A 25,329-nucleotide genomic window follows, 5' to 3' on the forward strand; every position below is an offset into this window, starting at 1 on the left:
TATACTTCACAGAGCAGGCAAGCCTCGAGTAATGTTTGGGCCATTGTACTGCTGATTTCAGCTGCTCTCATCCTTGGCTTTGTCCACTTATGACTTCACCGTCTGAAGTTTTGAGAGAAGGAAGAAAGACTGGGTGCTGCCATCTAGGGAGAAAAGGCTGAAGGGAAGGCATGAAAGTTCAGGCAGTTATGTAGCTGGGAGCAAGAAACTGCCAATTTCTGGATTTCTGTTAGTTACTTGTGGATAAAAAGTAGCGTTCCACTTAGTTTTCAACTATCAGGCTATTAATTGATACACTTCTATATGCCTTACTACTCACTGAAGTTTTGGTTTTGTGTTGCTGTAGCTGAACTGCTCTTGCACTGTAACTAAATCATAGAATCATAGAATGGGTGTTTTGGAAGGGACCACTGAGATGGCCTAGTTCCAATATGCTAATCCATTAGTTCTCACACTCACTGGGTCAAGAAACATGAAGTAGCATTTTTTTTTTTCTCACCGTTCTAAGGTGTATTGATGGTCATCTCTTACTGATCAGTTGCTGCCTATCGTGACCATGTGAGTTGCTAGTGATCTTGAGATCCTGTTTTGGGAATTCTTGTTCCAGTTTCCATACAGGTCTCAATTTGCCTGTGCAGTGGAATGAAAAAAAATTGTTCAGGCCCAAACTGACAGTTTCAGTCCTGCTGAGGTGCTGTTCACTATTAAAAAGGGAATGGCAACAGGGTGCTCTATTTTTCCTATTGCTTATCTCTGAGTTCTGTTTTTTCTTCATTCTGCCTCCTTGGAGGCATCACTCCTAGAGCTGTTAAAGTTATCTGCAGTAATAGGAGAAAAAAGTATTAAGTAGCACTATTTTGTTCTAGGACATCATGTTACTTTTCTACAAGGGAATTGAGGTTGTAGGCTAGTACATCCTAACAGTAAAAGGACTGATTAAAAATGTTCTGATACTTTTCATATGTGATATCCATTTCAATTGCTTCTCCAAACTTATCCAAAAGAATCATCAGATCATGGAAGTGAAAATAAGCAATTCTTAAAAATGAGATCTGGAAGCTTTTTACTGTAGTTTTTATTCATGCTCATTTCAAAATCTGTGCCAAATTTTGAATGCTAAGGAAAACTCATTAATACACTTAGCTTTCAGTGTACACGGGACTAATTTGCACTCTCAGTTCTGTATTTCCATAGTTTTCTATTTATTTTAGGTCACTATCTAAACTAGATTATCTGTTTTTTCTTCCATCTTTCTTCTACAGATTTCACTTGTCAAGATTATGAAATACAGCCTAACCTTTGTATAGACTGAAACGTTTATCTTCTTTTTGTCGTTTCTCTTAGGCAGATATAAAGGACAAAACTGAAAGAAGGTGTAGAGTTGATTAGGATTAGGAGAAGGAATGGAGTAAAAATACAGTTTTTCAAACCCCTGCATTTAGAGTACATTAAAAACCTGAAGGATGAAATACCAAAATGTATATTTCTCCACCTTCAGTGATAGAACACTGAAATTCTAATTAAGATGTAAAAATTATATTATTTTGTTGCCAAATTATATCACTGATTCTCTTGTGCATTTGGCTTACATTTAGATGACTGTCTGTGATAAGCAGATGTTTCAAGATTTTAATTAAAATACCTCTATTTTTATTATAAACAATACTGTAGGCTTTCCCTAGTAGTTCTAGTTTATAATTCGATTCTTTCATCTCCGAACGACTCACACAGTAAGTTGCCCATGCCAAACAGAGTAATGTCCAACCTCTCTCCACATGAAGGATGAGGTCAAAACTGGAGAGTTGTGATTGTCTTCTTGTTCTCCTATGGTTTGTCTCATCTAAAAGAGGCCTGATGTGCTAAAAGCAATTAGCATTAGCGAATAGACACACACTGGCTCCATTTCTCCACCCATTTGCTGTTTTTTAAATATATGGGGCCTTTTTGTGAAAGAACAAGTCAAAAACAAATTAGGCAACTTGTCAGCTTTGTCAGATGAATATTAGGTAGAACTATTTTCTCTTAAAATAGGAAAAGATTGATAAATGCTTTCTCAAAGTGATAAAACTGCAATCTATGATCAGATAAAAAGCCCTATATTTGTGCTTAATATGCAATACTTGCCACCTTGGGCAAGCTTTTGCACATCTATTTGGCAGAGAGAGCTGAATTTAGTAAGTCCTACAGGGCTTGAAGAACATAACTTGAATAAATATTTGGGGTCTCCTGACTCCAGTGGTAGGTCTACTCCTTTAGTATGCCCTTCAGCCTTTTTGGTATTGCTTTTATTTAGCTTGATGAAGTAGTAGCTGGTTTTGAACAAGAGACACATCATCTTCAAACTAAATTTAATAATCTCAATATCCAAAGTAAGTATCTGGAAGAACTAGCTTCAGCAAACAGGTGACATAAGGTATTTTGGGAAGATACACTGTCAAGAACAGCTTTGAAGTAAAGCTACTGAAGTTTATGAGGTGCTTGGACTTGCCTGGGACTAGTATACAGCCTTGCTATCTTTTCTGTTCCTTCAGGCAAATTCATCACTGATAGGAAGATTAGTACACATGCCTGCTTTTTTTGTGCTCTGGAAAAAACAATCCTGTGGAAATGCTAGTGTCATGCTAGCAAATTTTACGTTATATCTTCCGCTTTATTGTAGGTGACATAAAAGCATAAGTTCAGGACATAGAACTACTAGCATCCAAAGGAGAGCTATGAAGATGGTGAAGAACCTGGAGGGCAAGACGTATGAGGAGAGGCTGAGCTCCCTTGCTTTGAGCAGAACTGAGGGGAGGCCTGATGGCGGCTGCAGCTCCTCGCAGGGAGCGGAGGGGCAGCGCTGAGCTCTGCTCTGTGTGACAGCGACAGGGCCCGAGGGAACGGCATGGAGCTGTCAGGGGAGGGCAGCTGGGGGTCAGGGAAAGGGGCTGCACCACAGTGCAGAGAGCATGGAAGGGGATGCACAGGGCTGTGGGCACGGCCCCGAGCTGCTAGAGTTCAAGGAGAGTCTGGGCAACACTCTCAGACATAGCATTTGGATTTTGGGTGGTCCTGTGTGGAGCTGGGATTTGGGCTCGATGGTCCTTGTGGTTCCCTTCCATGTCGGGATATGTTTTTGGTTCTACAGTTCCATACTTAACTCTGCAGAAATGCACTTAGGGCCAGACAGCCTTTGCTCCTCACCAGGTGGGAACATCCAGCAACACCAAGAGTGTACAGATGTGCTATTAATAGTAGCAAAGTCCTGAGTGCATTTGCTGCCATAGTTGAAATATTGCTGACAAAAATGTCTGCAGCCTACATCCCAGTGAAAAGGAGAGCTCACCAGCGTCCATGTTGCTTCTGTGTGTCAGTAAGATGATGGCAATAGAGTTCAGCAGGCAAATGAACTGGCATACATTTACCACAGAGGGATTATGGCAAGCTGCATTTTAATGTATGTAATTAACTGTGATTTTAATATAAGCTCATGCACGTATACATGATTTCTGTTCTTCCAAAGCTTTTTTCCCCCTCTTGTTTGGATTTTGGCATGGCACTAATTGCAGGATATGCATGGATATTTTTATTTAGAAAGTACATTTAGATCAGTGGAGAAAATTGAGAGAGACATATTTACCTCGTGACTAAGAGCATCCACCTGGGACCTGGCCATGCTCCAGGTCAGCAGTCTGACATTCCATGTTAAGTTCACAGTCTTAATTTTTTGTTATGCCTCTGTAGACTATCCCCAATCCTTGCAAAGCAGACTCTTGGCCTCTCACTTCCCTAACTATGGCCTTCATTTGGACTCCAAGTGGACTTCTTTTAGCGGCAGTGAGGTGTCAGCTGAGAACTGAACAGGGAAGGAGCGCTCCGTGCGCAGAGTACGTTTGAGAGATTGTTCAGGCATGCTTTGGAGAAAACCTACCTCCTCTCCCAGGTTATTTCAGCTCCTGTGGCACCACACCCTACTTTGGAGAAGACGTCAAACAGGTTGGCTTTCTTTCAGGGGAAGAGGTGGAGTAAAAGCACGCTGGTTCCCATCTCATTGGGTGCTGCAGGCAGCTCCCCTGCTCTCCGCCTTCGCCTCCTGGGTGATAAATGCATTTGTTAGAGGGCAGGTGTCACCTACGGGTGCTGCACGTGGCTTTGCTAAAGGGCTGCCTGTGTATATCACCTGCCCCATACCAGGTGAGGCATTTAGGGGCTTCTCCCTGGTCCTCAGTACATGAGTGTGATGGTGAGAGACCTCTTTGGACGTAGCCACTGATTAAAAGTGTCTCCCTCAGACCTTGGCACTACCAACACCTACCTGTCATTGCCTGGGAATAACAATCGGTGCAACCAAAGCTCTGCATAGAAGACCATGGGGAAATTCAGAAGCATCTTTCTTGTCTTCCTTGGCTATCTTCTAGTCCATGTAAGAGGTAAGTGAAATTGGCTTATTTCTAGGGTGCGGTTACTAAAAATGGAAAACAACAAAAGCAAAGCCTCAGCCTCTCAACAAATACACTTGTTTAGAAATACTTGCTATTTTTGTTGTGACTATTTCATGAGAAACATTCAAGAGCATTTAGGTAAGTACTTTGGCAGTTTCTAAAGAGATACATAGCTTTTGGATCTTCACTGATAATAATTGTGCTAATTAGAGTTTGCTTATTATCATTTTGTAGTTTCCCTTTGGTGTTACTTTCCTAAAATTATTCACAAGCTTGAACTTGAATATATACTTTTATCAATGGAAGCTGTAAAATGAGTGTCCAGGAGAACTTAAAATTTCCAGAAAGATCCTTAGTCGAATGTTTTTCTCATAAAGTTTTTCTTGGTTATTGATGTTTAGAAACATGTTGTGTATTTTGTAAAAATAAACGTTGCTGCAGTTTTAAAATGATCATGTTATAATATTGGTATCGATTGATTAACTTTAGCCAACATATTCCTGAATATATAAAATCCAGACACAGGCATATGTATTTCTTTATATGCAGGATCAATGCAGATCTGAAGATGTTTTGTGAATGGATTTTGAAAAATGAATATAGGTGGAGAAAACGTAATCCCTTTGCACTGAGTTTTCATTGTAAACTCTGAAGTCATTTTCTTTTAGCAAAGCATCCTGTAAAATTTCATTTGCTATCAAACCAAATAGGATCATCCTCATGTGCATCTGACATGTAGCATTCTGGTGATCTTTTTATTTTGTTGTGTGTTACTGCAAATACTTTTAGAGCTATGTTTGACCGCAGGAAGAAGCTGATCATTAACCACTAGTTCTAAAATAGCTGCTGCTGCTCTTCCTCCTACCAGCCTGGATTTAAATGGAGTCCCAGGGAGATCTCGCAGGGATGAGCAGTGAAAAAACTCACCTTTAATTAGAAAGGGTTCTTGTAAATAACCCCTAAAATGCAGTAAAAACTTTGATGATAAAATTCAGTGTTTGTTACCGTATACTTACAATAATTTCTTTAAAAATGAGGAACTACTTGGAAGTCTTCTACAAGTAATGTGTCACTGAAACAGCAGAGCGGCAGGTCAGTGATGGCCTGCCCTGTAGCATGTTGTGAACCGGGATGATTCACACTCTCTCATTACTGGCATGTAGTCTTTCTTGTTCTGGAGATCTCTCTTATGCTGAGTATTTCTATTTGAATTATCTGAGCATGGGCAAGCTGATTTCCATACGCTGTGACACTGTAATTACTAGAGCAGTCAGGCTAACCGTTCCTGCTGCACACATGTAATTAAGAGGCAGTTCAGGCCCTGCTTCAGGGAAAAAGTCGTTGCTGGAAGCTGCTGAGGACTTCTGGCACAGTCTTATGACTGTGGAAACTATTTAATCCACTTTTGAGAAACAAAATGAATTATTTTAATTCTGTTGCAACAGCCATTTAATTTTATCATCAAAGTATTTACTTGCTTCAGCAGACTTCTATAGGAACCACGTTTCAGCCCTAGTCAAGACACAGTTAGGAAAGGCTTGGGCATGCTATGGAAAAGCTGGTCTAAGTCTTCAGGATATGAATGTCTATAGCATGATTCAGCCTTTTATATGCAGCCTTAATTTTTACCTAGGCTTTAACCATCTGTGATAGCTCCTAGAAACTGCCAGGTCACTGTGGCCAGGCCAGATGCTATGACTCCACTTATGATCTAGAGCTTCCTTTGTATGAAGGCACCTTCAGCTAGTTGGCTGGACTCTTCTCAAGAGAGACACAGCACAACTAAGGACCACGTTGCTCAAAAAAAGTAAGATCTGACACTGTTTAGAAACTTGCATGCTTACTGTGATTTTCTGTGCTTTTTCAGCTTCTGTAATTTTCAAGCTTGGGCAGGTTACACAAGTTCTCCTATACAAGTTGAGATGCAACAGCTAATTGCCTGGGTGGCTTTTGGGCCAAATCCAAATGAAAGAAGCCTCTTAGAAACTTCTTTTGCCAAAGTTCATGCTAATGTCACAGGTCAGTTACTGTGGCTCAGCTGACCTGTGGTAATCCAACTTCAGCTGTGCCTATACATCTTGCGTAGGGCGTGCAAAGACACAGTTAGGACCTCACCCCCAGTAACTGAGATTTTCACCTTTTAAAAACATATTAAAGGCTTCAATTGGGCAATACACCTCAGTTTTCATCCTATGTGTACATGTCAAAGATGAGGTGGTGCAATCTGAGGTGTTCTCTCCTGTATGAAACTGGAAAACAGTTGAGACCCTTGCTCAGACCTGAATGATCAGAAATACTCCTTGGGTACCCAGTATAGATACAAACTAGCTATCCATGTTTTTTAAGACCAGATGGTAGGTTACATAGTTAGTCAGTAACATCGACTATACAGAAGTTGATGATTCAGACAAGTTAATTTTACTCCATTGCATACTGAGTGCTATACAGGTAAAAGGAACAGCATTGCTGGCAAGTAAACTATATATCACTGTCAAACCAAGGCTTACTAAGATTTTGACTCAAAACTAGTTGTGTTCTCAGGTAATTGTCTGGGCATTTTGCAGGGAGAAAATTACAGACCTGTTTGGATTTCAGACGCCGTGTCTTAGTTATTATGAATAATGTAGTTTCCACTGGAGTTAAAAGACAGAATGAGAGAGGTGCAAACCCAGTCGCATTTATCTCACACAATTCCATCAAACTCCTGTCCTGCCCATCAGTGCGTGTGGTCCCTGCATACCTGCTGAAGTACTCATGGTATCAGAGGGGATGTATTAAACAATAAATTCCCTTGTTGCTGAGTACCAAAGCTGTTCCACTCCCAGCAGCAGAGTTGCTATCCTCTGTAGGCAAGTCTGTACTGCCATCCAAGGGTGTGACTGCAGTGCGATAGGTAGCATACCTGAACTGTTTGAAACACTGCTATCAGCTGAGCTGTTGCAATGCCAGAGCTCAGGAAGAGCCAACAACAGTTGTGTTTGCTCAGCTTCTCTAGTCGCTTCTCAAACACTGCTGCCACTTTGCAAGCAGCACCCAAACTGCCGGTTTTCAGTCTACATTTTTCCTCATTTGCATCAGAAATTGTCAATCTCTTTCCATCCTGTTGAGGACAATAAATAAACAACTGAATGCCAAAAGTCTTTCAAGAGCAGAAATCAACAAAAGTATGCATTTCTATGGCATTTTGTTTTCTGGCTACGAGGAGATAATTTCATATTGTTTTAATCTTCTCTTTTAACATTAATCTTCCTTCATTTCCACATGGAATCTAAAATCCATGTCTGTTAACGAAAAATATATCTAAAATATTGATTGTAGGACAGCATCTCAGGAAGCCAAGTAGGCCATCCCAATTAAAAGAAACCACTTGAATGGGCTATGAAAATATGATCCAACTTCTGCTGTGTATGCTTCTTCTGACAGCCATATATTTGAATTTCTGAGTAATTTATTAACAAAGCTACATCACAGCAATATGTTTTCAGGAGTCAGCAATCCTCCAGATTAAATAAAAACAATGGCCAGGGTAGGCACTAAGATTAGCAGACAAAATAAAGCAAAGTCCTTCCTTTTTCCCAAAGCCTCACAGAAGCTGTGGTGGAGGAACCAGGCATGCACAGCACACAGAGAACAGGCCTGAACAGCCACAACCAATGGATCACAGTTTCACTTGTTTTTTTTTCATTTAATCTAAATAAGACTGGGGTGGCACTTGAGACTTAGAGACTTTGTTGCTATACAGACCTGTGTGCTGACCTCTAACACCTTCCAGCCTTATTATCTGAAAGAAAACATATTGCCAATGGTGCAAAGCAGAGCAGTTGTAGGCTCCGCTTCTTTGCTACTTTTCTAGAGAGCACAAGTGGAGAATGCATATCAAACACACTGGCAAAACCCATTTTATGACTTGGCTGTATTATTAATCCCCTTGGAACCTTGGTAGTTATGCCCATGAAGTACTGTGACTTCAGGTGCACAGGCTTTGCTACACATGGAATTTCTGGAACAAATTTATCTTGTTGGTTACGGAACAACACTGCTGAGGTGCTGCCCATCCTGCCTGCTGAAGAGCCAAAGGTAGTTCTCTGTCTCTGTTCTGATGGTGGAGAGGGGATGAGGTACATGAGAAGATACTCTGAGAAACAGAAGTGACCAAGGCTGGCATCTCTCTGCTGCTTTGTTAGAGGTCCCAGCTCCTTTATTCTGCATGTAATTTTAGGAGACACATCAGCTTCTTCTGCACTCACTCTGGAGAAAAATTCAGAAAATTGTATCTATTTGATGTTATGTATGCAAGGGTGCATCACATCATAAGCAGCAGTAGCTACCTTTGAATAGCTGTTGTTTGTCCACAGCAAAGCAAACACCATAAAAATAGAAGACCTTCTTTAATGTTTGATGAGGCCATGCTGCCCGGACACAAAGCAGCGCTACACTCACTCTTTATTAATACATCTTATTGGCTGGTAATTATTTAAATGTGCTTTTGTATGAATAAGTGAGAAAGACTTTTTCATTTCCTTTGAGTTCAAAACATAAACAGAAGCGGCCTGGCAAAACACATGAACCCAATAATCAGGTCCATACGCTGTGGTCTGTAGACTGGATCTTAGATCTTAATTACAGATTTTAAAGCACACTCAGTTTCCGTCACGCCACCGAGGGGCTGAAATGGCAATCATTGTTTATGAAAGGACCATGGTGAGAAATAAATGATCTAATGTAACTTCATCAGGAAATGTGGATCATTAGAGTTTTACATCAAAGAAATATACCCACTCACTGAGGTTTTGTCCATAGTGTCCACTCGGGGGCATAAACCTTTATGTTCTCACACAACTTTTCTTATGTGAGTAATTTCCTTTAAACAAACATAGATGTTTCGTGAACAAAGCACGACCAGTAAATGGGTATGCTCTGAACCAAAGACTTGGGAGAATACGTACTATTTGCTCATAACAGAGGAAGTATGTACAATGAATGTTCAGAAATGACCTATACGAAGAAAATCTTCTCATTTCTGCTAAAAAGTACAGAAGTCCCACAGGTGACTTATGTATCATGTTCTTTTCAGATACCTAATACTTTCAGAAAATTTGTTCTTATCTGTGTGTCATTCATCTCTTCCTCAGTATCTGCCAACTTCATCATCTTTTAAGCTCACCGTATTCCAAAAACAATTCTTCTTTAATCATGCTGAAGAAACCTTTTTTGTTGTTTTTAAACAATGTTAAATCAACTTATTTTCCCTTTTGAGGTACCTAATATGTTTAGTTGGTTTTTTTTTTTTTACTTTTTTTTGCTTTCTAATTTACTTGTAACACAGTTATTATCTCAGTCGTATAACTGCTATCAGTGCACTCAAAACCCATTAATTTAATCATCTCATTGACAAAAGGACAGAATTCGTCTAACACACACATACATTAAAGTTGTATGGCCACACGGATGTACATATACATACAAACACATTTTCTCATGTATCTAAGCTTCACCTTGAATGACAGACTGCATGTACTGAATGCCTGAGAATTTAATTTCCTTTGCTCTATTACCTGACTCTCATTTAACAATATTTATGCTGTCTTGTTTAAATGTCTGTCTTTTTTGTGGCCATAAACTTTGTTCATACAGATGCAGTGCAGGACTTACTGAGGTTCAAAGTCACGTGGTGATGCTATGGTAGCCTTTTGTGAGAAAAATTCTGTCCTTGGTCATGTCTGGGACAGGCTGAGAGAGTTGGGGCTGTTCAGCCTGGAGAACAGAAGGCTCTGGGAAGACCTAGTAGCAGACTTTCAGTATCTATAGGAGGGCTATAAGAAAGAAGGGGACAGACTCTTTAGCAGGGTCTGTGGTGACAGGAAAAGGGGAAATGGTTTCATACTTAAAGAGGAGAGATTTAGTTTGGACATAAGGAAACAGACGTATACAGTGAGGGTGGTGAGACACTGGCACAGGTTGCCCAGAGATGCAGTGGATGCTCCATCCCTGGAGACATCTAAGGTCAGGTTAGACTGGGCTCTGAGCAAACTGGTGTAGATGTAGGTGTCCCTGTTCACTGCAGGGGAGTTGGACTAGATGATTTTTAAAGGTTCCTTCTAACTCAAAGGGTTCTATGATTCTATAGTGAATAATAGGTGGCATCCACCTGCAGAATCTGCTGTTTCTCCTTGTAAATTCTCCTCAAAAACTGTGGGAGATCTGAAAGAGCGCTAAAATATGATGAATCCGTTTAACATTTAGGCTTCATGTTCAACTACAGGCACAAGATGCTGCCATCTGTATTTTAATTACTTGGGCCACATTTTCAAATAACGAATATGGGCAAAAGCTAGTGCGTATTAAATGTGTATCTGACTTTGCAAAGGAGTGATCACCTTGGTGGAATAAGTTGGCCTGGCTAATAGCAAGTACGAGCACTAGTGAAAGAAAATGTCCTGTCTGAAAGAATGATGCCTGTAAAAATAAATGCAATAACTCTATAATTTGAACTACTGTGTTTTGGCGCTTGGCTTCATGGAGTCCGTTCTGTCGTGTGACTGTCACAGAGAAATCCAGTAGTAGCAATTGAAGCCAGACCTATTCTTCAAAGTTCTGCTGGCACAACTACATGTGTTTTGTGGAGAGGAAGGAATTACATCCCCAGTAATCCTGGAAGTGCCAGCAAAAGTCCTGCTGTTAGTACTGTTCATTGTGTTTGAGCATATTGTACAAACATCATTGAAACAGCTTCTTTCCCAGTGCAAACAGCATCTGGAAGGCTTGCTTTCTTAGCTTAGCATTTTCTTGTCTGCCAATAAGGACTGTACTGTGGTGTCAGTCAGGAGCATATAAGCATCTTCAAAGAACAGTTTAAGAACAATTGTGGGCCACACAACAAAAAGCACTAGTGCAGTCATTTTATTTCTATGTGCAAACAGGGATATTCCCAGAAGAAAGGCTAGAACTAATGCCAAGAGATAGCACATCAACCCAAAGCAGTAATAACAGAGGTAATTCTGAGCTAGCACAATCTGCATAACTAAATCTCTTCATAACTTCATGCATGTTATATATATATATATACACGAAAGGAATTTTTATTTTTTTCCAATTGAAATTCCTCCCTTCTGCCCTTCCTCCCTTCCTCCCTTCTTTCCTTCCTCCCTCTCTTCCTCCTTCCCTCCCTCCCTCCTTCCTCTGTCTCTCTCTCTTTGTCTTTTTCTTTTTTTCCCCGTATCTCTCTTTCTCATTCTCATGAGTATACTTCCTGCAGAGATGCAGTTGTTTCTATTATGGAAGCAGTTTAAAAAATGTCATTTATTTAGGTGAAAAACAAAATTAAGTCTGTTTGTTCTATGATGATGCTTGTCCAATTTATTCTTCATGCCATTTATCTTAAGAGATCCCTGAAGTGACTGTAGTTCCTATTGAGGAAAATATTCTCCGAGTCTCTGATTTGTTTTTCTTTTTATACCCACCGTTTTGTGGATGAAATTTGGGCTGTTCAGCTAGTTAACCATCTGTTATCCTCTCAAATTAGTTTCTTAAAATGTCTAGGTACAGTCCCAGAAATGGGAATGATCATTTAAAATTCTGCTCCACAAAATCTTACTTCTTGGCAACGATTTGATGTTATTATTGAAGGAAGTTGGGATAGAAGTCCAAGCAATCTTTTCAGTTTATTGGAATATCATTTACTGTGCTACACAGATGTCCACATACTGCCCATCTGTCAAGGCTTATATTTACATAACCAGAGAAACTTCAGTGTAGGTTCCTTTCTTACTCTCTATCAGTCATTCTGTGTTGGTGCCATGATGTCTGTTTCTTTTTATTATCTGTTTGATCATCAGAAAATAAAAATTCAATCTGAATATTTTCTGCAGGGGATCCTCAGGCTTCTTTTTTATTCTCCTTAACATTTTGGTAGTCTTGCATTTCTCCCTTGCTGTCTCAAAACAGCACCTCTTTTCTTTATTTACCGTTTTGACCACAGAGCAGACATACAGCAGAAGAGGGAAGCCAGATGATGTATTTCAGGAGAAGGACAAATGTCAGCTACTGCTTCTCTTTCTCATGCAATTGGAGTCATCTGCATGATCTTGTCTGAATGCCACCTACTTTTGAATTAGAGAACTCTGTTATTTCTTTTCTTTTCCTCACTTGAAAGATATACTATACTTGGAAGTTTCCCATAGGTTTCACTTAGAAACCAATTTTATCAAGTTCTCTAAGACCTCCGTAGCTCCTTTCCCCACCATTAGTTGCTGCATACCAGGACTTGTAAACCAGGACCAGATTTGGCCAACAGCTTTTTGGTCTTTCAGAATTATTTCGATGACTCTCCCCATGGCAAAGTGTGAGCCCTTCTGGGATTACACTGAAGTAGGGCTCAGATTAGACAGCCATCAGCTCTCGGGATGCCATTTGAGAATGATGATTTATACCGAGGACAAAATCGAAGGACATCCAAATTGAACTTGCTGGTATTTCTGTCACTAAAATATACTTCAGAAAAACATAATTTGACCATATATGATCTTTGAGGTACCTTCCAACCCTAGCAATCCAATGTTTCTCTGCACCTGATCCAGTAAGTGGCAACCCTGCCCACAGCAGGAGGGCTGGAACTAGCTGATCTTTAAGGTCCCTTCCAACCCAGCCTGTTCTATGGTTCTGTTGTTTGTGATTTAAGTGTTAGGAGCAGGATGCACCCAGGCTGGCAGGGCTGGGTGATGAGGCTGGCCAGTGGGTAGGATCTACCCTTGGCCTGCAGGTTCATAGCCAGGCATGGCACAGCTGTGACACAGATCCAGGGGAAGGGCTTGGAGCCAGCGAAGGAGTACTGGCTGAGGAAACCCACTGTCAATTTCATGTCTTGTTTCATTTAATGGATTTATACAAAATTAAGAACAGGCATTAGGATATTATTGACGCAAGGGACTAGCTGAAAGGTTTGTGGACTCAGATGGGCTGGTCAAGCAGCCAGGGTAAGACTAGAGGACATTCCATGAGCAGCTCAAATGATGAGATAAAATGTTTGTATGATAGCATTAGCAGGACAGTGTTATGCTGTTACCTGCTTTTACCATCCAAACATAAGTTTGCCACACTGTTGTGTAGGGACAGTTTTCCTTCTGAGACCACTCACTGTTCAGCATTCTGGCCTGGATTTATCTTTCCTGTCAGACACCAGCTATAATTAAGTTCACAGACTTGGGTGAAAATTTTCACAGGACTCAAAAAGGTTTCACTTTATACTTTTGTGCTGCTTTCTATTCGAGGATCATGCAGTGTTCTACCACTGATTAACTGATCTTGCCATGGAGTTCTCTGACACAGACAAGGGCCATTATCGAAGCAGCACTTAAAAGGGGGAGTGACATGAAGTTTGCCAGCACCCGTGGAGCCAAGACTGACACCAGTGCTGAGTTGAGGGGCTTCTCCAACAGCTCATATCTACTTCCCAGCTTCGCCACTCCAGTAATAAGACTTTTCTTGCTGTGAAGACTTTGATCCCTTCCAAGAAAAACATTTTAGCCTAGAGCTAGGTACTAAGCCTTTTAGGCAGACTGATAAGCAGGTGCAGAGTAGGAAACCTGTGTGGTAGACACAGTGTTTTCCTGCTTGGAAAAGCCAAGACATGGGGTTTCTTTCAGTGGGTCTGTATGTGCTGACCTTTTATTTGGCATGCAGACAGGAAAAATGGGGTTTTGATCTGGATGAGAACTACTGGATACCTGATCTGTAAAGAGGTGAATCACAAAGGCTATGTATTAAAAAGACATGGTGGATCACAGAGAGAGGAATGTATGTAGATCACTGCAAAAGTAATGCTTCCTGTTTATTTCCTTAGAAACTACAACAGATACAAAGAGCACAATAATATTATTCGATAGAGCAAATTCTCAGCTACAGAACCCTATTTTTCAACATAATCACCACCATTATCTACGCTTTTTTACCAGTGATGAATAAGAAAAAGCCTGCATGCCACACTTGTAAAAATCTGCACTAGCAGAGGAGATCAACTGATGCTGTCACCAACAGCTGAAAAGCACCACCCACCTCTTCACTGTGCTCGTATCCACTGTTTGGTCTTCATCAATGTTCAGCATCAGTCAGTGTCAGAGGGTATCATTCCTTTATGCATGGAGGAATTCATTGAGACACCCTGGCTTCATCCACACTTCCATGTCAGATGCCATATGGACAGACTGCCCCTCTGCTACTATCTGTCACACAGCAAAAACATGTAATAGAATATTGGTGAGAATGTTCAACCTCTATTGCCATACCATGAACATCCACCTCTGACATTTTGGGCCAACACTGTAAAATAGGAGGCACTACAATCAGAGCAGCCCTTGTAAATCTCAGATGAATACCTGTGTTTACTCAATTCAGACTTCAGTTTACATATATTTAATATTTTCCTTTTTTATTCTTTTTTTTTCACCTGCTAACTTCAAAGATCAGGATGCTCATTTCCCTGCTGTGACATTTAATGACGTCATTGTCACCTAAGACAGAACACAAAGGGTTCTTTTCTCTCTTTTCCTATTTTTTTAAAGTTCAGTGAAACTAAATTAGGTAAACACTTCTGTCTGTCTGTTAGTGCTCACATATGTTACAGAAAGACTTGAAAAAAGAAGCTGATTGAGGTGACAAGTGACCTCAGGGCGGGCATGCCAGGAGAGCTGATGGCTGTGGTCATTCAAGCCTATGTGGGGCAGGGACAAGGGCTGACAGCTTGCTCTGGGCAAGCTCCTGTTTGGGTGGGTTTCCATTCTGCCTATTCTAAGCAGGGTTCTGGTTTTATCCAGAGCCCTCAGAGGTCACAGATATCTGCTTCTAATGGTCTCTGCTTCCTTCTAGGTCAACGTGACTTCGATTTAGCTGATGCTCTCGATCACCCAGGTAGGTGTCCTTATTTTCCTATGGTATTTAGATCTAGTAATAAGTTTTAAGTGCTTTCTATTTTTCTTAAGATCTGGAACATGAAGAGGGTAGTACTGTAATTAAAAGCAGGGAAATGCCAGATTTTTAATTTGCATACACCTGAAAACTGCTGCTTTTTCTGTTTTGTTTTGTTTTTAAAACATAACTTTTTGACATAAAATTATCTTTTCTCTTTAAAACAAATAACAAAAAAAAAAGGGGGGGGGGAGGGTTTGGAAACATATCTCATCCTTTTTAGTTTAGTTTCTCTTTATGATGCATAAAGATTTACTAAATACAGCTCTCTTAATTTGCAGATACTTTCTTTTGATAAGTTGAACAATGTTAAGAGTTTATTATTGTATTTTTTTTTATATATATCATTGGGTCATACAGATGATATAATTACCAGGAAGCCCACAGTGATCAGAAGACCAACAAGACCTCTGATGAGTGAGTAATACAGACAACAGTCATGACTTGATATCCATTATACATAAGTATGTATAATGGATATTATACATTACAGTCTTGTGTGAGATTCTTGCTTGTATTTGTTAATGTGCCATTCCTAAGACAAGTTGTGTGAATTTGAGTCCTCTGTATGTAAAGTAAGTATTTTTTGGACAACTACCTTTATTATTTTCAGTAAGTCTTTTTTTTTTTTTTTTTTTTTTTTTGCATTATCTCTTCTTTTAGCATAAGTGTTCACGATGCTTGGTAACAGACTTGAATATTATCTAGTTTTGATTGCTACAATGACCTAAGTCAGAAAGGAAAAAAACCTGAGAAGAGCAGAGAGGACTGAAAGGTTTCAGCTGTATTTTTGAGTATTAGCAGTGATAACTTTTCAATGAATGGCTGTTACTGTTGGAAAAAAACAAACTCCAAACAACAACAAAACCACATGCATATTTATGACAACATTTTATAACAACACAGATATTTTTCATCTAAATTACACTGAAGGAAACTGCGTGAATCAGGAAATGCTAGATAACATTAGTCACAGAACAACTTTATACCTTTTTCTAATAAATATTACAGTAAGATTTTTAGGGTTAGATGTTCCACGTGATGCTGGTTCACTCTGTACAAGCAGGGCAGTATTTTGTGAACGTGGTAGCCATTGGATCCTGTGCACTCTTCCTTCTCTCTTGCTTTTGCGAAGAGAATCTGTGTTTGACCTAGATTAGAAGCACCTATTGCAAAGTACAGTGAAGCCACTGCTCTCTACTTCCTTTAAAATCAGTGGGGAGTAATCAGCAAGTCTAACAACAGTTCAGGTAATGCTAAATGTGGATCAGTTCTCATCCTAATATAGACATTCAAAGTAGGTTACTTGAATCATGCCCTCGGAGACTCTGTCCTTAGTCATGCTAGGAGGCCAAGTCAGAAATCAATAGTTACAGTGACAGTCCAGTGAGAGGAATTGAGTTTTTGTGACTTCTGTTAGACATGTGACAGTGGGAGGGCTGCCCTACCTGAATCAACTTTGCTAATTCTTGGGAGTGAAGAACTCGATGTCTTCCAGAGTGTATTTTGGAATCTCTCCCAGCATTAGTAAGGATTGCAGGCAGTTTAAAATGGATTAGAACAAATTTTTAGAAAGTTCTGAAATATGTTGCTGGGTTTGGAAATGTTCAGAGACACAATATAAAAGGGTGTCCTAACATGTACCTGATGTTTCATACTAACCTCGATGTTTCTTCTATGTCTCATTTAGCCAGTGTCACTGAGAAACATGTCTCACTGAGATGATGATGTTGGTAGAGTAGGTCCAATGACTGTATGGGTATCACCAGCATCGCTTCCCACATAAGAATCCCTGTCTGAGTTGAAGTTGCCCTGCAGGTATCTTTCAATGGAAGGGAAAGATTAAGTTTATTTTTGAAATCTCTAAATAAGTAGGTTTTAGCCACTCATAGTAATCCTACATTCTTATCTGTAAATCGGAGAGAGATGGATTTGAGGTCTGGACTATTAGTTTTTTACTGAGAGAGTGATGAGTCACTGGCACAGCCACCCTGAGAACTGTGGTGCCCCATCCCTGGAGGTGGTCAAGGCCAGGTTGGACGGAGCCCTGGGCGGCATGAGCTGGTCTGGGGCAGCCCTGCCCTGGCAGGGGGTTGGAACTGGAGGATCTTTAAGGTCCCTTCTAACCTAAGCCATTCTGTCATTCTGTGATTCCACGATTTAGTTGTCGTACACTCAAACCCACACACTCAGGTGCTCTGAGATTTTTGTGTTCAAGTTGTCTGGTGAGCATCATGTGCAACCCAGGATAAGGTATATCAGCTGCTAGCCCCTGTCATGCCTCTGTGGTTCTTCTTGATAAGAGATGACAAGTTAGCTTTTGAACAGATTCATACCTTCATAGCTTTCACAAGTCATCAACTATAATGGTAAGGTGCTCATAAACTTGCTTACTGAAGCCTCTCTGGACCTTAGGCCAGCATGCTGCCCACTGTCTGTTTTTACTTGTTTGGGGTACATACACTATGCTTTTAGTCTGTTTTATGGATCAACTAGCAGGAAAATAATGGTATAGGTGATATGCTGCAACATTTGTGTTTAGAGTGCCCTTCTGCTTTTCTTCTGCTGACCTTTACTGCTGCCTTATCAGAGTGCAGGCTTGCTGTTTTTGACAGAAACAGCACATTCCTCAATTTTGCAGCTGGGAATGGTGACCTTTACCATCTGTTCTTTTAACCCTTTGTTCAGCTGTTTCTTCTTGTGCTTACAGACACGTTTCTATTCATATTTAATTCATATTGGCCTCAGCATCTCTGTAGCAAATCTCTGCATGAAGCCTCCAGGGTAGAACCCTGCATTTTACTTGAATTCTTAGTTTTGATAATAGATTATTGCTTCTTAAAGTACTAGCCTTTGACATGGAGAGGTATTTTTGCAATGCAGCTCTGTTCTAGCTAGACAGGATTAACACCTAGTTTGACAAAACACATCTACTCATGCAGTACGAATATGATTATGTTCCTGTCAGACTTCCTGGAGACTTCAAAGCATTTCTGAGTATTCCTATTTACATAGGATGAGAATAGATACTGTGCAAAAAATAGCTTCCTTTGGATGGAAGGAAAGCATGAAAGCAGATAAGCACTGTGATGCCTAACGAAAAAAAAATAGCATATGTTTGAATGTCTATCTAATTTTCTTTGGCAATTAGGATTATTATTATCTAGGTAGATTTTGCTTTTTCTTCAGATTCATGCAGATTTCCATATTTATTAGAAGCAAGAAAGTGATCTCTGGACTTAATAGCATCTCTCTGATATATTTCTGCATATGAATCAGTGACCTTTGAGAACTCACTGTTGTTCCACACACCCTAAAATATCACCTACATACTCTTTCCACACCTGAAAGGCTTGCATCTTATGCAGCTCATTGGCAAATTGTTTATGTAATGGAAAGTTCCATTTCAGCTACTGCAAGGCACATGCACAGTCTTAGGAATGGTAACAGCCTGCTGATTCACTACATAATGTGCCTGTGCAGAATTTGAAGCACATTTTAATACTTTTATGGCTCTGCCAAAGATAAACAGATCATCACTCAACATTAGAGAGGCACATATGATTACTTGAAGCACAATTTTTTTCTATCACCATGACCCTTACATAAATTAGTTAATTCAATTCTGTCTCCCTAAGTAGGTTTATTACTTTCCAAGATATTTTTTTTCTAGAAATAGGTGCAACAAATTATACCTGAGACAAGTATACACATAATGGTTTGACCTACAGACATAGAAGTTAATAAGTATGAACAAATCAAACAAATCGATAGATGCACCTTAATGTTCTAACATAACTAATTTCGCTTACATAACCTGCACGTATATGAAAGACATACAGGCTTTGCTTCTAATATAAAATTTATTCTGAAGGAATGCAACTTTTGTAATCGGAGTGGAAAGTATGATATAAATTGTTAATTCTTTAGTGGGCACATATTAAATTTTACAAGGTTTTTGGGGTTTTTTTTTTGAGAAAAGTGGAATATCTTACTTGGATTTGTGGGTATTATCTTAAAAAAAGCGTTGCTTGTCAACCATTGTTTTACATTTTCCGCTAATAACTGATGTTTCACTTCCCTCAAGAGGTCTGCCCTGCTTACTTATCTAAGCCTTCTTCCTTTTTGTTTCTTAGACAATGATCTGCATTTAGGAGACGCGCTTGGTGGGGGTGAGTACTTTCTTCTTTTCTCAGATATGTTGTGATTAAGTGAGTTTGGGGGGTTTTTTAGTACTTTTTTTTTTTGAAGCCTTTCTTGGACAAAAAGATTTCATGACTGCAACATAAGCTGTAGTAAAGGAAGCCATACTCATGTCCCAGAGGGCACCATGCAGAGTAGGGCACCAGGATGGGCTGCGTCTGGCTGCCAGCTACAGAGATTTGTGTGGTGGCCTATTTATACTAACTGAGATCTGCTGTGGTTAACATTGCCACATTGGAGTACCATGGCCACGGATGGAAACTGCACACATTGCCCAGTCAGCCATCATGGTTCACAGGGACAGCCTCTAGCAAAAGGCTGAAGACAACATATAGCACCAGCAGTTCATTCAGCTATCATAAATTAATCTGCCAAAGATTAGGAATCAGAGGTGACAGTGAACAGAGATGAGTGTTTTAGCTCTGCTGGCCACGAATCAGAATTGTGGGAAAGAATGGTTCAGAGGTGAGCACTGATAGATGCAGTTTAGGTTTCAGGCAGTCAAGATATTGTAACCTGCTATAACTTCCATTAATTTCTATAACATGCAAACCTCATCTAGGATGTATTTATAGCACGTGCTGAGGTATGTAAATGCATGACATCCAAGATGCTGGAAAATTTTGCACCTCATTTTACCTACTGTGTTTGGAGGTATACCTGTGAAATATTCTAGAAAGGTTCTTGCACGCTGTAATAATCTACAGCCTGAGTAGCATTGAATCAAGACATAAAATTCTACTTGAATCAAGGTTACAGAAAATAAAAGCCAAACTAAATTAAAAAAAAAGAAGAAAAAGAAATGTAAGTCCTATTGCAATGGTCTGGTTTATTCATGTTTCAGATGCAGAGAATCATATTGCTTATATTGTTCAGGTTCTCCTCTAACATCTCATACCTGTGCTGAATGACATTCATCCACACTTCAAAAGCTGGATATATTTTTGTTGATAAGCCCCACATTTCTGCTGTCATTTCTTCCTGCTCATACTGATTGTTCCATTCTTCAAAGTTTTTACTGAATATGCTGATGAGATGATGGTTATAACATGTTGATTAAATTATTAAAAAATTACTTAAGTATCTTCTGTAAAAAACATCTCATTGGTTAGCACATGATGTTTCTTTTGACTTTGATTTCTTTGGTCAATTTTCAGATCGTGTTTTTAATTGAAATTCACACATCATAATGGAATTAATGATATATACCTCATTATCAGTAGCTGTGAAGACATTATCTTCTCAGCATCTATGATGCACATATACATTTTGTTGTGTTTAAAGAGCACAATTGCAGTATGGTAATGGGGATGAACAGTGACACTGGTAGTTTTCCACTTTTGTGTGAAGTCTTAGTTTGGAACACATGGATCGAGCAAGTCTCTTTTCCTATTAAATAGAATGAATTGGGCAAAGTCTGATTCAGCAAAGCTTTAAGAGTGTATCTAAAATCCATTGAATGCAGTAGGATAAATTCATGCTTAAAGCTGAGCATATCTCTAAATAATTTGCTGAATCAGCACTTTAAAACAGCTTACAAATAGAAGTGTTATGTTTAGCATGTAGGCAAGAAGAGGCCAAAATGAAAGAACATCTGACATGAGTTGGAGGTAAAAGAAAGATTTAAGGAGAGGGAGGGAAGATGCCATTTATTTCAGTAGCCTGACTTTGATTTTTCAGAGCTAAATTTGCTGCCTGACTATGTGAGCAGTTAAATATGCTACTGACCTGGCTGGGGGCAGCATGAGGAGGCCTGCACTACGAAGTAAGAACAGCCATAGACGTTTTTCCTCAGTCAGTCCATTACTCCAACTCTGTGTATGCAATTTGGAAACTGCTACTTGTGATCACATATCTTTCTCTATCCAGTTCCTCTCTTCCCAGTACTCTTGTGGAAATTAGATAAAATGCCAGCTCAAAAGGAAAAATGCTAAAATCTGAGTACATTTTGCACTGTTTAGAAGTATAAAATTCATCATGCATGAGATGGATTCCGTATGTGTTCAGTGAAACTACTGTCTGGTTCATAACAATACCTGCTGAGGGCACAGAGACAACCTCATGCCTCCTGACCAGCCCAGAACACTTTCAGGTCTGTGTCACTGCACCACTGACACCTGCAGTAGCATACTGTTCATTCCAGCTGTCAGAATAAAGTAATATGAACATGTGCCAGAATTACCAGAAACGTTTCCCTTGGATATTTTTTGAGCTCTTCTCTCATTTCAGTTTTGAAAAATTTCCATTTTCTGACTATCTTCAGTACCCTGTCATTTATTGACATATTGCTTGAAACTTTTTAACCTACTGACAAGGTTATTTTCTGAATTCAACAGGAACAGATGAGCAATATGCATACATTTTCAAGTTATCATACTTTTTATTTACAGCTCCCTGTTCTGTTTCTCCAACCATCTAACTATTTATTGTCAATAGGTGACATCCCAAGACAACCACTATACCCACCTCTTCCACCACGACCAGGAAGCCACAGTAATACTGGTAAGAATATTTTCTCCATAGAAAATCTAGCACTAGAAACTGTTCAGAGAAGATATGTTGAACTCTTTACTCTCCAATTTCTTTATTTATAATTTTTATTATTTTTATCATCCTTCCTTCCTTCCTTCCTTCCTTCCTTCCTTCCTTCCTTCCTTCCTTCCTTCCTTCCTTCCTTCCTTCCTTCCTTCCTTCCTTCCTTCCTTCCTTCCTTCCTTCCTTCCTTCCTTCCTTCCTTCCTTCCTTCCTTCCTTCCTTCCTTCCTTCCTTCCTTCCTTCCTTCCTTCCTTCCTTCCTTCCTTCCTTCCTTCCTTCCTTCCTTCCTTCCTTCCTTCCTTCCTTCCTTCCTTCCTTCCTTCCTTCCTTCCTTCCTTCCTTCCTTCCTTCCTTCCTTCCTTCCTTCCTTCCTTCCTTCCTTCCTTCCTTCCTCCCTCCCTCCCTCCCTCCCTCCCTCCTTCCTTTCCTTCCTTTCCTTCCTTTTCTCACTATTCCTGACTCAGTGTTTGGAAAGATTTTCTGAGCTTTTGTTCTGGCACCATAAAGCTTTTCTGCCTCCAAAAGCCTTTTTTCTGCCTCCAAAAGAGAGGACATTGATTTCTAAGTGGCATGAAACTAATATTTATCTTGTTTCTCCTTTCATTTTGGGTATGTATACATGGAACCACGCTAAGGTTCAAATTTGACATCTACCTCTATGAAATGGATACGGCTACATAGAAATCCATACTGAGATGGCTCTAGGGCATACAACAGGTGGGACAGGAGAGATGGATTTAAGATTGCTTTTGATTGTTGTCCCAGACACCCACTTAAATACAGTGGAGGTGATACATCTATCCTAGTTACTGTCACGTATATCATATTTACTGCCGGCATGACTGTAGTGATGCTCTGTGGATATGCCCTTCTCTAGTCTTTCCTAGAAGAGACCTACTGACTTCCCACTACAAGAGCTGCTGGGATTTGAGATGTCCTTACTATATTAGGATGCATTCTACTGAGGCCCAGGTTCACTCATCCCACTAGTGTCTACTTCTGTGAATAGAGCTGGGCCAGTTAATGAGCAGGGCTTTTGCATATTGTGTTTAGTAGCCTAAAGTGGCTCTGAGATTTGGACTTCTAAATACAGAACAAATTTAACATATTTTCAAACATACGTGTCTTCATGCTCAGGATGGGTAGACAGCAAGAGTTTTAGTACTTTAGCTTCTAGTGAATGTAAATGGGTGACTGCTCCTGTAAGACAGCTGCTGTATGGAAATTGAAATTTCTAAAGTCCCTCACCTTTTCCCAGAACTGTTACAAAAAAGCCAGAGAAGGGAACTGAAGATGTTACCACTGTTCAGATAATTTTGCAACAGAAATCCTAATTTTTATCTTGCAGGAGGATTTAACGATTTCGATCTCGTTGATGGGAAGCCTTTACCACCACACATTGCAGGTAGTATTTGACAATTCCCATTGCATTTTCTCTCTTATATTTATAAATCAGAGCTCACTGGTTTTGCTTAACACAGATGTTTATTACTGAAGGTGTAGGACAAGACTCTGCTATTTTTATTTAGACTAGTCATCTTTCTCCATGGCTTTTAGCACCAAGCTTTAGCTCCTTTGAAACATATCTCTAAATGCCTTGCAAGGATAAGCCAGAGCCTTGCAGGATTCATTCCTTCAAATTCTGTTTGGACAGTCCCAAAGAGGCTTCTACTGAGAACTGAAAGTAGACACTCCAAGTCTATGATCTTGACATAAATCATCTTATTGTCCAGAAGTAGAGGATAACAAGAGTAGAGTTGGCCTCCTATTTCCTTTAAATCAGTCTGACATAGACAGCTAAGGATTATCTTTTTGTTTATATTCTTCAGACAGTATTCTTCTACAAACATGAAGTGGCAGGAGGAAGGAACTCTATTCCTCCTGCTGAAACTGATGCCAGTCAGGATTAGAATCAGAGCTTCTCTGTCACAGAATCCCACTCTAGCTGCCCCATTTCACATTGTAGGAAATGCAGAATACTTTGTTCTCAAAATATGATGAAAGACAATTTTTGATGAAACTTTATCCTCTATTCCAGGAGAAGAAGGGCATAATTTCAATCATGGTGGAAGCACGGGTATAGTAAATATTTTATTCTATAATTTGTTTCAGATCACCATAAACAGTGAGAAAATGTTAGCCTTATAAAAGTAGTACATATATTAAATGATGCTGTATGACACTGTTTTCATATCAGCTGAGTGTACCATAATTGCCAGTCTTCTGTTTAATTACTTAATTACTTAATGGATTTCCAATGTTTCACCACATGATTTTCAAAGTTTTGCAAAAAACACGTACTTGTAGGTAATATGCCTTAGTCATACTATTTCACTGCATCTGAAAAAAATCTCTCTTGTTTTCTACAGATTCAGGATTAATAGCTGGAGTTACATCTCCTATAATTTCTGCTTTTGTGATATTGGTTGTTGGATCTATTGCGGCCTACACAGCTTACAAGAACAACAAGCTTTGTTTCAAACCACGTGGTAAGACACAATTAGTCAATTTCTGTGTTGAAGAAGATGGGAATTTTACTAAAAAAAAATAAATAATTCTGTGGGGATAGAAATAAGCTAATTATGGCCAAACATTCTCTAGCCTGTATGTCATCTTGGGAATTCTCAGTCAAGTATAGGAAGCCACGATGTACCCAAAGGACAGATATACACCACTTCCTGAAAGGAATTGAGTAATGTGAAGTCTTTGCACCCATGGAGGTGACTGACTGTTATGGCCCTGAGCCCACAGAGCCCTGAGCCCACAGATCTGCTTGAATCACCTGCATCAGCCTCACATAGGGCTTCTCCATATGCCCTCTGTTCAGGGTTCCAATTTCAGCTCATTTCTTCCTTTTCTGGCCATGTCTGCATCTCTAGTGTTCCTGCCCAGCCATGGTTCTGGATGGCTTTTTGGATTTCTTGACTTGGTCTTAGGCCTGGCTGGTTGTCTTGCATTTACCTGAAGGTCAGTGGGTTGCCCACAGGACCCTTCTGCCATCATCACCTTGCTTTGGCTTGCCCACTCCTAGTGTGGTGGGGTGGCACTGTGCTGGCTAGACTCTGGTCCAGGCTGCCCTGTGAACATCCTTGGGAGCAGCCCCAGTCTTGCAGCTCCCTGGTGCTTAGCTGTCATAAAGGAATTTAAACTTCTGATTTTTGTTATCTATTCTATTATAGGACTGACAACCAATACATTTATCATGTATTAA

General features: G+C 39.8%; 1 protein-coding gene across 1 annotated transcript; it reads left to right on the forward strand.

Annotated features, from left to right (window-relative positions):
• Positions 1 to 4,348: 4,348 nt before the first annotated feature.
• Positions 4,349 to 25,329, forward strand: XG (Xg glycoprotein (Xg blood group); the record flags this gene model as incomplete). Its single annotated transcript, XM_079545379.1, has 9 exons — positions 4,349 to 4,409; positions 15,282 to 15,323; positions 15,741 to 15,797; positions 19,517 to 19,552; positions 22,020 to 22,085; positions 23,467 to 23,523; positions 24,157 to 24,195; positions 24,488 to 24,607; positions 25,298 to 25,329. The coding sequence occupies 9 exons, from the start codon at positions 4,349 to 4,351 to the stop codon at positions 25,327 to 25,329; spliced, it is 510 nt and encodes a 169-aa protein (XP_079401505.1).

This window comes from Tetrao urogallus (genome assembly GCF_951394365.1).
Source record: "Tetrao urogallus genome assembly, chromosome: 1".
NCBI lineage: Eukaryota > Metazoa > Chordata > Aves > Galliformes > Phasianidae > Tetrao > Tetrao urogallus.